This window comes from Hippocampus bargibanti, linkage group LG07, assembly GCF_051943395.1.
Source record: "Hippocampus bargibanti isolate YZ-2025 linkage group LG07, ASM5194339v1, whole genome shotgun sequence".
NCBI lineage: Eukaryota > Metazoa > Chordata > Actinopteri > Syngnathiformes > Syngnathidae > Hippocampus > Hippocampus bargibanti.
In genome coordinates, this window is record NC_142740.1 from 26,340,200 (window position 1) to 26,357,140 (window position 16,941).

Below are 16,941 nucleotides of genomic sequence, written 5' to 3' on the forward strand. Positions count from 1 at the left end.
AGTGATGTGTCGTGCGCGAACAAGCCCGTTCTTCTAACAACAAAATGGCAGCCGACTGTTTTGGTCCTCTATTCCCCGTCCACAGTCGTCGGTTAAAGCCACGTGATTGGTCAAGAACGCAGCAGTAAGGAGGGGTGGGGTTTACAGACAGAGAGAGTGAAGCCGTTCTCCAATAAGAAAATGGCCGCCAACGCAGCAGTGAGGGGAGGTGGTTTAAACATTAAAGGGACAGGCAGACGGCAGTGAGAGAGTTTGAACTTTGATAGTTCAAAGGCAGAGTGTAGACTGCCAGGTTAAAATTCCCCATCAATCAGGCTCCACAAACAACCCACACAAGCCATCTGTACATGTGATGCAAAAAGCTATCAACCCAGCTAAACAGAACACAAGTGATGAGGAACTAGATAACATTATCACAGAGAAAGCACCGACAAGGGATCATTCCTCAAGATGGTGAAAAAGAAGGTTACGTTCCTCATCAAGTGTTTAATGCTGTGGAAACCGGCCACTCCATTCCATCAAGCCATCACAAAGGTAAATAAAATTACTTTACTATACAGTACAGTTTATTTAATTATAATACCATAGCACATTTATTATACATAAAATAAGGTATATTTTGTGTAGTTTTAAGGCTTAGAAAATTAGAAAGTAGAAAATTATGTATTATGGGGACCTGGGAACGGATTATTCTCATTTTAATGATTTCCTATGAGAAATTAATTTTTGGGATACACACTTCACCTTACACACTCTGTATGGGAACCAATTAAGTTCGTAAGCCAAGGTATCACTATACTATACAAAAGTATTTTTTATTACAGTACATATTATTCCCTCAGACCAAAGTCTTCCGGGTGAATCAGAGGGCTGACTTTTCCCGGTCTGGCCAATGGGATGTGGAGATAGAGAACCAAGAAGGCAAAAAGAGTAAACACATCTTTGACGCTGTGATGGTCTGCATCGGTCACCACTGCCACCCCAACCTGCCTTTCCAGGACTTTCCAGGTACCATCTTTAAAGTAGTGTGATGCAGATGGAAAACATTCGCAGTGCTTCTGTCGTTTGGCAGTTTATATAACATTTTTATAGCCCTTAATCCAGTGGTGTGCCATGCATGTCACTCGTAGGCCTTCAGTAGTGCTATGTAGAATCAATCAGCTGTGAGTGTGGTGTGATATTACGACACGTACACTAGAGAGTGCCGTTGGCCAGGAAATAACTTGTGACTTGAAGAAACTTAAGAAATACTGTCATTGAACTCTTCAAATGAAATTTTTACTATGGACGTGTGAATTCATGATAACCTCATAAAATTGCAATATTATTTGCTATTTTTGCTAGCTACGGAGTTGTCCAACCTTTCTTAATGATGTACACCTATATTTGAAAAGTCTGTCTTGAAAATGGCTTTAACAGTATATCTGCAACCAAATCCACTTCCTTCAGCCATTGTGGGTTGAAAAAAACACAATTAAATCAACACAAAAATGTATTTGCTTATGCAGCTTGCTACAGGTACAATGTGCTAGCACTGGCCAGTATGCGCTTATCACTAGCGGCTAGTGATACTATAATCATAATTTGCGAAAACTTTGACGTCTGCAGCACCTTCCAGCAGGCCTTGGGTTGCCAACTCAAACTCTGATTGGTTAAAGCAACAGTTTCATCAACATGGATTTTTAAGAGCCAGGGCCTGCAGAACTGATTGTGAAGGCGTCCAGGTAGATTTCTGACCCTGGTAACAAATGATGGCTGAAATGTGATTGGTTAAATGCTTAAATATGAAAACACATATGGAAGCAGCGCAACAGGGGAAAAGCAATGAAAGGAAGCTGAAAGACAATTTCGAATTATTTAATGAGAATTCATAGAAAAAATATAATTCATATTTGTCTGTGATTCAGATATTTTTAGGCCAGCAGAGAAGGCCTTGCAAGCCCCGACGGCCCACCACTGCGTACATCAAAATAGAGTCTTAAAGAGTTTATGGCAAATAAAATGTCATAATGGTGAAACAGTAAAGATTTGGAAACAAACGTTTTTTGAGAAGTGCAATGATTTTATCTCTTCAAATAAAAAGGAAAAATGTGCAGCCCAATTTGCAAAAGTTGGAGGGGAAACACATTTTTGGGGACAAAATGTAACTTGGAACTAAGCCATAGTATCGTTAAATTCCTGTCAAATTACCCAGTTAAAGCATGTTCTCAAAGTCCAATAATTTACCACATTATTCTCATTTTAATGGTTTCCTATGGGAAATTAATTTTTGGGATACACACTTTTCGTCTTACACACTCTGTCTGGGAAGCAATGAAGTTTGTAAGCCAAGGTATCACTGTACTTTTATCCGGAACCTTCACCTCATTTTAACTTGCAGCATGTTCATATTGAGGGATCAAAGTGGTTTTCTTTTTGGATGCTTTCTTGTTTGAGTCAGGCTTGGACACGTTCCAGGGAAAATACTTCCACAGTCGTGACTACAAGACACCAGAGCAATGGCGGAACAAGAAGGTGGTGGTAGTCGGCATCGGGAACTCCGGAGGTGACATCGCCGTGGAGCTCAGCAGGTTCACCAAGGAGGTAGATAAGGACATGTTGTGGTGTGCTTTAGATCATGGGGTGTTACTGTAGATAGCAATATGATGTGGTATGCTTTGGATCATGACCTCTTATGTTTTATACACAAAGGCACATTATGTTTTATGTTGATAATAATAATAATAGTACAGTGAGACCTCAACTTACGAACTTAATTGGTTCCCAGACAGAGTGTGTAAGGTGAAAAGTGTGTATCTCAAAAAAAATTCCCATAGGAAACCATTAAAATGGGAATAATCCGTTCCCGGGTTTCTATAAAATATACTTTTCAACTAAATAAGCCTTAAAACTACACACAACATACCTTATTCTATTTATAATAAATGTGCTATTGTATTGCAATGAAAGAAATACACTGCATTGTATCATAAAGTCACTTTATTTAAGACAAGAAGTTTGTAAATTGAGGTGTTTGTAAGTTGAGGTCTCACTGTACATTTGATTTCTAAACGCCTTTCAAAGCTCTCAATGATACTTTACAATACAAAACAGCGACAAAAAATAAAACCACAGATAAAATTGTTTAAAAGATTTTTAGGAATGTGATATGCTTGATGGTGAGACGTGTGATGTAGTATGGATTGGATTAGCCTATTAGTCTCTCAGTGGAGAAATTTACATTTCACAGCAGCAAAGTGATGAAAGTAAAAGGAAAGGAGAGGAAGAAGTAGAAAAAGAAAATACAGGAGCTGCTGGAAAGGCAGCCACTCTCACGGCACCATCTTGAAGTAAAAAAAAAACAGAATAAATAATGTGACACAACACAAAAGACAGACAGTCATTCAATCTTAAGTACTTTCTGCACCCTCTTTGTCGTATGAAGCAGTTCTAGATTAAAGAAGAGAGGATGAAAGTGTCCTTTTCACCAGTGGATCGTCATGGTGAAATGTGCACATCTGCTACAAGCTAAATTTTAAAAGCAATCCGTTGACGAAAATCCACTTCAATTCCAAGCCGCAACGGAATGTTGAATGTATGGAAAAAAATATACAATTTGTTTTTCAACACAATGGCGTCATGTGATGTCATCTTTTACTTTTGATTTGCACTGAGTTTTGTTGTTGGATTGCATTAGACTTTTAGTCTCGTAAAGGAGAAATTTACATTTCACAACGGCAAAGTTAGAGGAAAAGAAAGGAAGAAGTAGAAAAACAAAATACAGGACCTGCTGTATAAGCAGCCACTCTCGCGGCGCCATCTTGAAGTTAAAACAACAAAAAAAATGACAAATAATGTGATACAGCACAAAAAGACACAGACAGTCTTCAATCTTAAGCACTTTCTGTACCCTCTTTGTTGCATGTAACAGTTTTAGATAAAAGAGGAGAGGAACAAAGCATCCTTTTCACCAGTGAATCAGGGACGTCATGGTGAAATGCGAACGTCTCTTACAAGCTAAATGTTGAAAGTAAACGCAAAGCTGTAGCATCCATTAATGAAAAGAGACTGTCTCACAACTCCTGTCCCACGTAAATCCGCTTCAATTCCAAGCCGCGACAATTCCACATATGCATCGACGCTGTGCGCCGACGCTACTTTCTTCTCATCGCGGGCGCCTCAAGCCATGCATCCATCCAGCCACACACTGTCCAACAGCACCGACCCATTCTTTGGATCCTTGCAAATGTCAAGATGATTATTCATCTTTTCTCAATCAAAAGCATTTTTTTCTCTTCCCTTTCAGCTTTACCTGAGTACCCGGAGAGGGGCTTGGATTCTGAACAGAGTCGGGGACAACGGTGTGCCCCTGGATATGGGCATCAACAGGGCGATGATGCTACTCTCGGACCTGCTTCCTTTTCGAATGATCTGCAGCCTGGGAGAGAGTCAACTCAACCGGCGATTTAATCACACCCTGTACTGTTTGAAGCCCAACCACAGGTAGTCAGAGCATCACCATGAATAAAATGACAAGAATTACCTGTATGTTTTCTAGGGCTTTGAAGGCCGCTTATCTGAAGCTAGCTTATGTTAGCTAATGCTAATATCTGTAGTGGCGTGTATATGCATTCTAAAAAAAACTCTGGCAATGCTGCGAATGTAGTAGTCATGGGATTCATCTGTGTAAGCTCTTAGTCGTACAGGAGTGGGCCATCGGTGAAAAGGTTTCTTCAGCCGTCATCTGTACTTCTTTGAAGGTGTCACGTGTTTTGCTCCTCACTTTGCTGCTGTGAAATGTAAATTTCTCCACTGTGAGACTAATAAAGGCATATCCAATCCAATCCAATCCGAAAAGCTTCGTCAGCGAACTAAAGGGAATAGTCCTCTGCTCCCCTCAACCTTAGAGCAATCATTAGGAATATATATAGGGCCGGAGTTACCAGCAAATTTTTAGTTAGTTGACGAAGCTTTACGGATGAGGAGCGAAACATCCCACACCTTCAAAGTACAGATGACGGCTAAAGAAACCTTTTTATTGAAAGAAAAGTGGCCATCTTTTGCATTTGTCCCACAGACATTGAATGCGTCATTTTTCTTTATATATATATTTTATTTATATACAGTAAAGTCTCGTTATATCGATATTCAAGGGAGTCCGAAAAAATATCGATATAACCGGGACTATCGATATATCCGACGCTGTTTGCATGTAATTTTCTCCGTGCGTGCATAGAAATAGTATCGATATAACCGGGACTATCGATATATCCGATATCGATATAACGAGACTTTACTGTACTTAGAATAAATCAATTGTGTATGCATTATATATAGACTTTACTGTATATATATATATATATATATATATATATATATATATATATATATATATATATATATATATATATATACAGTAAAGTCTCGTTATATCGATATATCGGAAAAAATATCGATGTAACCGACTATCGATATATCCGATCCTGCGACATGTAAATTTTCTCCTTGCGTTCATAGAAATAGTATCGTAATAAGCAGTGCTATTGATATAACCGATATTGATATAACGAGACTTTACTGTATATATATATATATATACATATATATATATAAATAGATAGATAGATAGATAGATAGATAGATAGATAGATAGATAGATAGATAGATAGATAGATAGATAGATAGATAGATAGATAGATAGATAGATAGATAGATAGATATATAGATAGATAGATAGATAGATACACACACACACACATATATCAGAATCAGAATACCTTTATTCGTCCCGCAATGGGGAAATTTGCATATATATTCATATATATAAGGCCAGAGGTACAAGCAAATTTTTTGTTCGCTGACGAAGCTTTTCGGATGAGGAGCGAAGAAGTACAGATGACTGCTGAAGAAACCTTTTCATCTGTAGTCATGGAATTGTTTCTCCACGTCAGGTTGTTCAGCCAACATCCCACGCTGAACGATGAGCTTCCCAACCGCATCCTGTCGGGGACAGTGCAAGTGAAGCCCAATATTCGCCGATTTGAAGGCTCCATGGTGGAATTTGACGACGGCAGCGTGGTGAACGATGTGGACCTGGTGGTAGGTCATTGAAATTTTTAAAAGAACCTCTTCATATCATCATTTGAGCACAGAAGCCAACTTTGTTTTGTTTTCAGGTGTTTGCCACTGGCTACAGGTTTTCCTTCCCCTTCCTGCCCCCCCATGTGATCACTGTGTCAGACAACAAAGCATCTCTGTATAAGTACGTGTTCCCGCCAGAGTTGGAGCGCCACACTCTGGCCATTATTGGCTTGGTGCAGCCTCTGGGGGCCATTATGCCCATCTCTGAGATGCAGGCCAGGTGGGCCACCAGGGTCTTCAAAGGTAGGAGTCCATTGTGTGCTGTGAAAAGTACAAATACAGTACTTTCAAGCATTTTTATGCTCTATAAATTAGTTGATTTGAGTTACTACTCCGTTTACTTTATGTTCTTGGCATCTAAGGAATAAAAAAACAACAGTCATACAGGAGTGGTCCATTAATGAAAAGGTTTCTTCATCCATCATCTGTACTTCTTTGAAGGTGTCGGATGCTTCGCTCCTCATCCGAAGAGCTTTGTCAGCAAACTAAAGTTGTGCTGGTAACTCTGGCCCTGTATATATTCCTAATGGGCAGAGGATGCGGTGACAGACCTCTGCTCTGATAGGTCCCTGCTCTAAGGTTGGGAGAGCAGTAGACTGATCACTGAAGCTATCCTGATTACTGATTACTGAAGCTTACTGATTACTACTTTTGTTCTGTCTGATTACCTCTAATGTTCTGAAGGTAATCACATTACTTATTTTTCTGTCTTATTACCTCTAATGTTCTGAAGGTAATCAGATTACTCATTTTATTCTGTTTGATTACCTCTAATGTTCTGAAGGTAATCAGATTACTCATTTTATTCTGTTTGATTACCTCTAATGTTCTGAAGGTAATCAGATTACTCATTTTATTCTGTTTGATTACCTCTAATGTTCTGAAGGTAATTCGATTAGTTATTTTTTCTGTCTGATTACCTCTAATGTTCTGAAGGTAATCAGAGTACTTATTTTATCCTGTTTGATTACCTCTAATGTTCTGAAGGTAATTCGATTAGTTATTTTTTCTGCCTGATTACCTCTAATGTTCTGAAGGTAATCAGATTACTTCTTTTATTCTGTTTGATTACCGCTAATGTTCTGTAGGTAATCAGACACAAGAAAAGAGGTAATCCGATTAGTTTCAGGGAGTAGTCTACTGCTCCCCCAACCTTAGAGCAGCGACCTCCCCAACCTTAGAGCTGGGACCTATCAAAGCAAGAGAGGTCTGGTGCCAGTGTTACCAGCACAACTTCAGTTCGCTGACGAAGCTCTTCGGATGAGGAGCAAAACCTCCGACACCTTCAAAGAAGTACAGATGATGGTTGAAGAAACCTTTTCATCAACATCATTGGTCCTTTTTTATTTTTGGACTCGACAGTGCCAGCCTGTATTGTTTAACTTAAAGGACAACCGACACCATTTTTTTTGGTTTCCTAACTAACATCAGAAAAACGTTTTATAGCATCTAAAATACCCTAAACACGCAGGCTGATATTTTTAGTCAAATGCAAAACATCAATAAAAATTAGTTAAAGTGTCCCAAAACTACTTCAAAATGACGTCGGAGATGGCGAGGTTCCGAAGGTCCCGCCCCCTTGTTCGTGACATCACGCCAGGACGTCTTGCCTTGCTCTAGAATCAAAACAATGGCTTCAGATTCGGAGACAATGCTTTCTTGTTACTCATCCAGCTATGAATATGATTCAAATATTTCGGAAGAGGAAAGCATAAATGTTTGCAATTGATTAAACTTCGAGTTGTCAGGACTCCAATGTAGCGTCCCAGAAAATGCACAAGAAGGCGCCCAAGCTCCGTTGGAAATGGGCTAATTTGTCTGCTGGGAATTTGTGTCAACTAGTATCAAATAGTAGTCTTGGTGCAACATACAACGATTCACCATCGTGTTATGTGTTTTCCATCTAATTTCGCCATCAACACGAAGTTTTCAGACCACACAATGTACCCAAAATGCATTGTGTGTCGCTTTCTTGGTCAGGGGCGTTCCTTCAGTGACGTCACGTCAGGAATCGTCACCAACTCAAAAACAAGACTTCCTGAATATTCAGCGCGAGTCTTAAAACGAAAATATAGCTATATGCGGTGGAATCTTTGTAAAATACGCTCAGTAGAAATCATTTGAAATGATTTTACAAATTATGGACACAACTTGTCCGGAGGCGTCAGTTGTCCTTTAATTTGATTAGTATCTCCCTCTTTTACCATTCTCTGGTAACACAAGGTTTTTTTCGCTTCTGTCACTGTGTTGAGACAAGTAAACTTGACCTATATTGTGACATCACCTCCAGGCTGCATCAAGCTCCCTCCAGTGGCTGACATGCTGGACGATATCAAGTATAAAGAGGAAACCATGACTGACAGGTAAAATGAGACAAAAATAAAGCCAGTGTGGCATGACTTCAGGTGGACAGACGTGTTCTTCAACACGAAAGTTATTTATGCAGTTATCACATCAGAATAGTGCACATATTTTTGCGGTTTGGTCATTTCGTAAGTTGAATCAGGTGGAAGCACTGGGATGTTTCTCCTGTTTTTCAGGTATGTGAGTAGTCAGAGACACACAATCCAAGTGGACTACCTGAACTACATGGATGAGATAGCGGCGCCTGTGGGCGTTCGCCCCAAAATCCTCCGGCTTATGTTGACCGACCCGAGACTTGGCCTCAACTTGCTCTTCGGTCCCATCAGCCCGTACCAGTACCGTCTGCAAGGGCCCGGCAAATGGAACGGAGCCCGTCAGGCCATACTAACACAGTGGGATCGGGTGGTCCTGCCCTTACAGACTCGACCATGTGACCAAGCTAAAGCCAAGTGCTCTCTGAAGTGGCTATTTGTTGCGTTGTCCACCATGGGAGTCGCTGTGTATGTGAGCAGAAGCAACCTCGGTGCCTTAATGCAAGATCCCACCTCACTTTTGGACAGGGTTAAGCTGCGCCTAACGCCACTGGGACACTGAAGTGAATATAAGTAGTGATACACATTTAAATCATATAATTAATGTACTTGATGAAAAGAAGATACAAATTGAAATATCATGTTTGGTGAAACCAGTTTTGAAGAATGGAAATTATAGCCACATATCGTTTTTAGTTTATGCACATGTTAAGACAATAAACAATGTATTTTCATACATTTGGGCCACAAGAAGGGACCGACTTTTTAACTGAGATGTACATAATTGCAAAGGGGATCAAAATGTAACTGGATCCATCTAAAATGAATGTGAAAGGGCAGGTCTTTTAAACTACAAAATAATCTTGATTTCAGGTTAAGAAAATAAATTGAGCAGAACTGTGTAATCTGTCTTTTATTTGTGCGTATGCATTTTTGCCGAGATTAATTTTCTTCAAGAGAGCGAACGGTGTTTGCAAAGTAGTGCCACCTACAGAGTCTCCACGAACATAACACCTGGCGCAGGGACTGGAAAAAAAGCGCCACGCTAAGTGTGACCCATCCGCTACAATAAAATATAACTCTTGAAAAAAAATTAAAATACATCTAGTGTCACAGACAAAACATATATGTATCATTGTTACCGTATATTTTATGTTAAAAAATATTTTAATAGACTAACCGGCGAACAATTGGTGAACTGCCGGTAGAACCCGGAAGAAGATCCGCCCCACGTGATTCGATCATATTCGGGTTGCCAGGTTTACTCAACGTGTAAAGAAAGGTCTGACGTTTACTAATCATGACCCACAATCAACATTCACTGCACAACGCCGTCTCCAGCCGAGGACCTGACAGGCTGCTGTCGCTGAGAGACTGAGAAAGTATTTAGTGGTGGAGGAGCTCAGGCTCAGGGAGGTCAGCTTGGGTGAATTGGAGATATAGTCACCCCCTCACCCCCCACAACTTCAGTTAGGAGGCGAGCAGCAGCATTTTGGAACAACTGAAAATGTCTGAGTGAAGAGCGTGACTCCAAAATAAAGTGAATTACTGTACAGTCGTTTGCGATGTAAGCAACAATACAATACAATACATTGGTTTATATAGGGCTTTAACAACAGCTGAAACTGCAACAAAGACATGGTTTCTGTGTGCTGTTGAAAAATAAGACGTAATAGAGAAACATTTGTGAGGGGGCGAGAGAGAGAGCGAGCGAGAGAAGGTGGATACGAAGAGTTAAATCTGGCAACCATCGAGCTTCCATCTTTGATTGTGCGACGGGCCGCGGCGAGAGCGGGGCCTGACTGCTCACTCATCTTAGCACAACGCTCTCGCTTCAGGATAAACGGGCGTGGACACGTCAGAGAGTCCCACCGGACGACGCAGTACCGGCTACCCAGAGCGAAGCCCGAAGCCGCCAGGAGGGGTTGCCCTGCGAAACACGGACGTGGACTCGGACGCCGTTACAACCGACGAGACGAGCAAGCTAACTAGCCGGAGCGGAGCTAGCCAGTTTTTGTAATCCGCCGGCGAGATATCTAAAACTCGCCCTGCCGCCCCGAGCACTAAAAGCAAGGATTACCGCCTTCCAAAAAGTAAAAACGATAAAAGCGAGCACCGGCACTGGCAGGTAAGACTACCGCGGCGGAATACTAAATGTCAAGTGTTTTCCCCCTTCACTAGTAAGTGTTAGCTTGCCGCTGCTAGCACGCTTTCGGCCACTGGAAAGGGTCTCAATGAGGATGTGATGGCGACTCGTGAGAAACGAAACCACGTTCAACCAGTCAAACGACGACGGCCTGGTTTCAAACGACAGCATTCGCTCTCACATAATACGTATTATCCAATAAATCGAGTCAGGTTTTCATCAGCACTCTTAACGTCTCCGTTTTGTGTTCCGTAACCGTGCCCACCCACACGGTTGTGATTTTTGCCGGGAGGGCCTGCGCCGTTCACCGGTATGAGACAACGACCCGCACCCAGTGGTGACGGCTAGGCTAGCTATTGAGCTCATGAACACAACGAAGCATAACGTTAAAAATGCACATTTTATTTAATCGTCTCCGCCATTTTATAGAGTCGATCTATTTGTAACGGATTGCCTTGCTAGCGAATGACTTTCAAAGGAGAGAAGGAATGTGTGGGCTGGGATGGGGAGGGTCCCTGTCGATGTCACTTTGACAATGAAGGTCCATGGTCGTTGAACGTGAGGAAGGAATCTTGATGCTTACTGATTGATAAGTCGCTCAATTACTAAGAAACAACTTGGGCCATTTTCAAAAATCAAGGTAAAATGACACTATGAGATCAAAGTCATAAAGTTGCAATTGATGTATTTGTCATAAGGAATTTTTTGTTGCAATGTTGCTATAGTCCAGGGGTGTCAAAGTCATTTTTTGCCGCGGGCCACATTGTAGTAATGAATTTGGGGAACCAGTTAGAATGTTTAAATCCCTTCAAATATTACATATAGAGCATAACTCGTTTTAAAATCTGAAGTCAAGAATAATTACTTTTATTGTGGTTGACATCCAAAAATCTGAAATTTTGTCTCAGATTTTAGCAATCATCATGGAATTTAACAAGTTTGATGTGCTTTCGCCGGCCGAAAAAGATGATGTGGCGGGCCGGATTTGGCCTGCGGGCCTTGACTTTGACACCTGTGCTATAGTCAAATTAATCAATGATTTGAATCAAGAGAGTGACAAAGTTATAAGATAAAAGTTAGAATGTATATAACATCCCCAATTGACATAAGGAAAACAGGGAAAGGGTTGGAAAAAAAGTCAAGGGCACCTACTTAAGTCAGTGTCTAATTATCGGAAAAGCTCTCATTTATTACTTGAAGTAAGTGATGCCAATGATTCACCCCGCAGCTGACCAGTAAATAATAAATTACCTGCCTATATGTGTGACTTAGCTTCAGAGCTGCACATTTGAAACCTTAACTCTGTGGAATACTTGAGAAAGCACACATAACAATGGAAGGGTGTGGTGTATTCAAACTGCCCACAGCTCACACAACCACATTTCCACAAACTAGGTTTTCTAAAGTGTTTTTAATTTGTCATTAAAAAATGTAATTCTGCCTTATTTTCTTAGGAGCTGGTTCCGGTGGCTAGGCCAAAGGACCAGACTCAATGAGTTTCCAGCGAAATGTCCGAGAAGTCAGGGCAGAGCACCAAGGCAAAGGATGGCGGCAAAACAAAGTATGCGACCCTTAGCCTCTTCAACACCTACAAGGGCAAGTCTTTGGAAACCCAGAAGACTGCAGGTAGGACCTTTAGCCTTAACCCCTTTATTGCATGCCGCAGACTCTTTTGTCTGTATGACTTGTTTGGTACTTTAATGGCCACCTATTTTGTGCACCAGTTGCTGCTAGACATGGGCTGCAAAGTTTGGGTAAAGTTGCTGCCAGCAGACGAATGCCCCCTCCGGCCAATTTGCCCAGTCTAAAAGCGGAGAACAAGGGCAACGACCCAAACGTGAACATTGTCCCCAAAGACGGTAGCGGCTGGGCATCCCGGACTGAGGCAGGAGACGAGAGGTAGCATCTTCACATTTCATTGTCAAGGGTATGAAGAAAATTGGACTTTGGAACCTTTTGGCTTGAATTTTGAATTTCTACCCCAGGCAACAAGAGACACCCCCACCCCAAGTCAAACCACCAGCAGTAGTCCCGCCTCAAGAGGCTCCCACGGGGGCAAGCCGCTCATGGGCGAATAGCAAACAGACGCAGTTAGACGGTAAGGAAGCCAATTATTTGTATTCAAACCAAGTCCATGTTAAGCACTTTGTTACAGCTTCAGCTGTTGTTAAAGTGCTATATAAATCAATATGGGTTGTATTGTATTAAAACACACACACACACACACACACACACACACACACACACACACACACACACACATATATATATATATATATATATATATATATATATACAGTAAAGACTCGTTATATCGATATTCAAGGGAGTCCGAAAAAATATCGATATAACCGGGACTATCGATATATCCGACCCTGTTTGCATGTAATTTTCTCCGTGCGTGCATAGAAATAGTATCGATATAACCGGGACTATCGATATATCCGATATCGATGTAACGAGACTTTACTGTATATATATACACACACACACATACACACCATGAATACCATTTCAAAAAAATATAAATAATGAGAAAATACATGTTTAAAGGGAGAAATAGATACATGAAAAGTTGCATATAGATAGATAGATCTCTATATCTATATAGTGTTTTTTTGATTGAAAAAATGTTTTTTTAATTGAAAATATATGCATGTTTTTTTATTGAAAAAAATATTTTTGGGGATTTAAACATTTGTAGGGACAAAATATGTATCATATCCCATGAAATATTTTTTAGGGAAAAAATATATTTTCCCTTTTTAAATTTGTTTCAATTAAAACAATATAATATATTTTTTAATCTATATATTTAGATAGATGGATATAGATATTTTTCAAAAAAATATGTGTATTTAATGAAAACATTTTAAAGGGGGCAAATATATTTTTTTTCCTTGTATTTTTATAGATGGTATTGATGGTGTGTATTGTGTTGCCATAGGAGTTCCTCGCGTGAGCAGCCACTTCCATCAGGAATTCCCAAGCTTGCAGTCCGCCGGCGATGGGGAGAAAGATGGCCAAAACGAGGAGGATGAGGAGCCGTACGGACCGGGCCCCAGCCTCAGACCTCAAAGTATGCCCGCGGCTGTGCACTTTAAATGTCGCTTATTTGTTTGTTTGGAGTCACAGGGTGCCTAATAAAGCATTCCCATTCTCAGATGTCGGGAGTTGGCGTGAAGGTGGCGGGAGGAATCTGAACACCGCGTCTAGCCCCTCGGAAATGGACAACGGGCCCCCAGAGGACGGAAGTGCCGGCCCAGATGCCTCCTCGACACACGAGGACGCTGACGTGGCCGGCCGAAACAACATCGGCGATAGCCAGAGGGAAAAGAGAGATGGCAGGGACAAACAACAGCCCTGCGGCCCCTCTCAGCCTAAACTTAATGGCGGTCAGCAGCCACCTGCGGGAATGCATTCCCAATTTGACCCCACCTTCCGGAGCATGATGCCGCCCTATGTACGTCCGGTACGACACCGTTTGACCAGTCCGTCGCTTCCATTTCACCTTTGTTGTATTTTTTTCCCTCCCGCTTCAGATGTTTCATGCTTATCCTCAAGTGTCACAAGGGCCGAGGCAAGCCAACATTCGACACGCTTTGGCACAGGATGGCGTCAGGTGGGTTCCCGCCTGGAAGTCGGTGATATTTCGTTTTCATGACTTACTACGGCTTCCCACATAGCTTACTCTTGTCGATTGTGTAACTTTTTCCCTTCAGGGCTCCTCGCTCAGCACGACCGCAGCAACCACCGCCCCAAGCGTGGCTCCAGGACCCTGACCGACCATCGATCGTAAGCGCGACGGAGCTCAAAGAGCTGGACAACTTAGACACCGATGCTGATGAAGGCTGGGCCGGTCAGTAAAAGCAATGGATTTGAATAAAACGTGTCCCCGTGCCTTGATCCTACTTAACATTTACCATCTACGCCACCTCCCAGGAGCTCAGATGGAGGTGGACTATACGGAAAAGCTCAACTTCAGTGATGACGAGGAGAACCAAGCTGCTAAAGAAAAAGGAGAAAACTGGTAAGTGTTTTTAAAGTGTTCCATCAATTTCCTCATGATTTACTTGGTATTTCCAGTCTCTTGCTTACAGTTAAAAGAACATCAAATATTGTCTCATAAATCTCACCCCTTACTGGCGAATGGGGAAAAAAACGCCACATTGAAATGCTCATTTTAAGTCAAGAGTGAAGTAAATCATTTTGATGGGGGGTACTGAGAGCTATAACCATTTCGAGCATAGTTTAGTTTGTGTGTGTGTTTAAACCCACAAAGTCCACACAGATTCATACTGCATTGTCGATTGTCCCTCAACTGCTCTTTGAAACCACCATTTCAGGATCATCTTTATTGGCCATGTATGTAGAACACACAAGCAACACAGGATGGATTTGGTGTTTGAATAAAGACGCATTTCTAATAGGTTGTTCATCAAAATGCCATGATTTTTGTGTCCCGATCCTCTGTTCAATACAACAACAATACTTGTTTAAAATCTTTTAGGGAGTGGATGGGTAAAGTGGAGCGTATGAGAACGCGTCCTCCAGATGGTCAGGATAGTTCAGAGGACCAGCATGGAGGTGGTAAAACATCATGGGCAGACAGTGCCGATCCCAGAGCGCCGTCACCCGGCAGCGTGGGCCATTACAACAAAGCTACCCTGCAAGACTACCAGGTAGTAAGTAATGCATTGTGTGCACACTGAAACCACATAATCAACATCGTACGTGTTCCCTAGGGCGGCTCTCGTGCAAGTAGCGGCGGCGCTCTGCGCGGCAGCAAACCGCCGATCGCGCCCGCAGACGAAGACTCGGAGGCTTGGCGGCAGAAACGCAAGAAGTCATCGGAAGTTTCCGAAGCTGTGGAACGCGCGAGGCGCAGGAGAGAGGAAGAAGAGCGGAGAATGGAAGAGCAGCGCCTCGCCGCGTGCGCCGAAAAACTGAAACGGCTCAATGAAAAACATCGGCAAATGACCGAGGCTCAAACCACTTTGCCACAGACCACATCCGATGAGAGTCAGGCTCCCAAAGAGGAAACTCAATCAGCGCCTGATCATGCACAGAGCCCTGTACCTTCGCTTTCAGTTTTACAGCAACAAGCCTCTGTGGTACAAACTCAGCTTCCCGATAGGGCAGACCGGGACGAGGCGGCGATCAAACTTGAGCAAGTCGAACCAAACGCAGAGGAAGAAGACAAAGCGGAGGTCGCCCTACATCATCGACCTGCCTCCCCTGTGCATGTGGTCTCAGCCCCAGAGCCTCCGACCGAAGCCGAGAGCACCTTGGCGGAGGTTGAACCGCTTGCCGAAGAGAACCAAGCTGAACGGAAAACAGTGCCTATCCGTGACTATTTCAACATGGAGGACAACAGAGGTGAAGGCACATTTCATAAATCTTCCATGGCCTTCCAAAACTTACTCTTTGGCATCCCTTGGAAAGTCAGACAGAATTTTCCCCTGACACCGTTTTCACTTTTGGACTCAAAATTCGGTCCATGTCAATCAAAAGAGGAAAATGTTTTTAAAAAAATCCATGCACAAAATGGAACCGGTGTTTTGGTCCAATTTCACAGCTCATACTTTGACAAACTCTTAAGTCCTTATCCCCTACTTACCTCCAATTGGACGCACTTATCCTTGTGTTTTCCAGCCGTTTATTGAGCCAAAACACACATTTCATAGCCTAATTTCCCACGCCGCAACTAATGCTCTCTCACAGCACACTGGTTGGAAATCACTGCCCCAGATTGATTTTTCCCAACCACTGAATTCAAGCAGATAAGTTTTATACGAGGTAAAAAAAGGTCACTGAACAGCACCAAACAAAAACAACGTACTGTATGTCTTTTTGAATAAGTCAAAGTCAGCGTTATTGTCAAATATGCTAATATGCATGACATACAGCACAGATGAAATTACTGTCCTCTCGGACCCAGCATGCAAGGCACTTATAATGACTTTAACAAACATAATAAACATGAAAACGCCAATTTGCTGGGAGGGAGAGGGGAGTCGCTGCGTGTTCACGCGCCGCCATCTTGGGAAAAACAAAAATGACAAATATGACAACACAAAGACACAGTCATTCATTCTTCGGGGCTTGCGGTACCGTCTTTGTGATGACATGAAGCAGTTCTAGATGAAAGAGGAGAGGATCAAAGCATCCATTTCAGCAGTGGATCAGGGACGTCATGGTGGAATTTGCATGTCTACTACAAGCTAAATGTTGAAAGCAAACACGAAGCTGTAGTATCCATTGACGACAAGACATTGT

General features: G+C 42.1%; 2 protein-coding genes across 5 annotated transcripts in view; both read left to right on the top strand.

Moving 5' to 3' along the window:
* Positions 1-9,436, top strand: part of LOC148895967 (flavin-containing monooxygenase 5-like) — an 11,788-nt gene extending 2,352 nt beyond the window's left edge. For all 4 annotated transcript variants that reach the window (XM_089000358.1, XM_089000359.1, XM_089000357.1 and 1 more), the window contains 7 exons: positions 843-1,008; positions 2,441-2,583; positions 4,286-4,482; positions 5,931-6,078; positions 6,156-6,363; positions 8,411-8,483; positions 8,661-9,436. In XM_089000358.1, the coding sequence (XP_088856484.1) occupies positions 843-1,008; positions 2,441-2,583; positions 4,286-4,482; positions 5,931-6,078; positions 6,156-6,363; positions 8,411-8,483; positions 8,661-9,078 (1,353 nt within the window). In that variant the 3' untranslated portion in view covers positions 9,079-9,436. The remainder of the gene's footprint in view (positions 1-842; positions 1,009-2,440; positions 2,584-4,285; positions 4,483-5,930; positions 6,079-6,155; positions 6,364-8,410; positions 8,484-8,660) is intronic.
* An 849-nt stretch (positions 9,437-10,285) lies between these two features.
* The window catches only part of prrc2c (proline-rich coiled-coil 2C), a 30,018-nt gene continuing 23,362 nt past the window's right edge, over positions 10,286-16,941 (top strand). The window contains 11 exon segments of the mRNA XM_089001869.1: positions 10,286-10,644; positions 12,117-12,288; positions 12,387-12,561; positions 12,648-12,760; positions 13,610-13,741; positions 13,827-14,125; positions 14,205-14,284; positions 14,385-14,521; positions 14,605-14,692; positions 15,173-15,344; positions 15,408-16,041. Coding sequence (XP_088857995.1) covers positions 12,171-12,288; positions 12,387-12,561; positions 12,648-12,760; positions 13,610-13,741; positions 13,827-14,125; positions 14,205-14,284; positions 14,385-14,521; positions 14,605-14,692; positions 15,173-15,344; positions 15,408-16,041 — 1,948 coding nt within the window. The 5' untranslated portion in view covers positions 10,286-10,644; positions 12,117-12,170.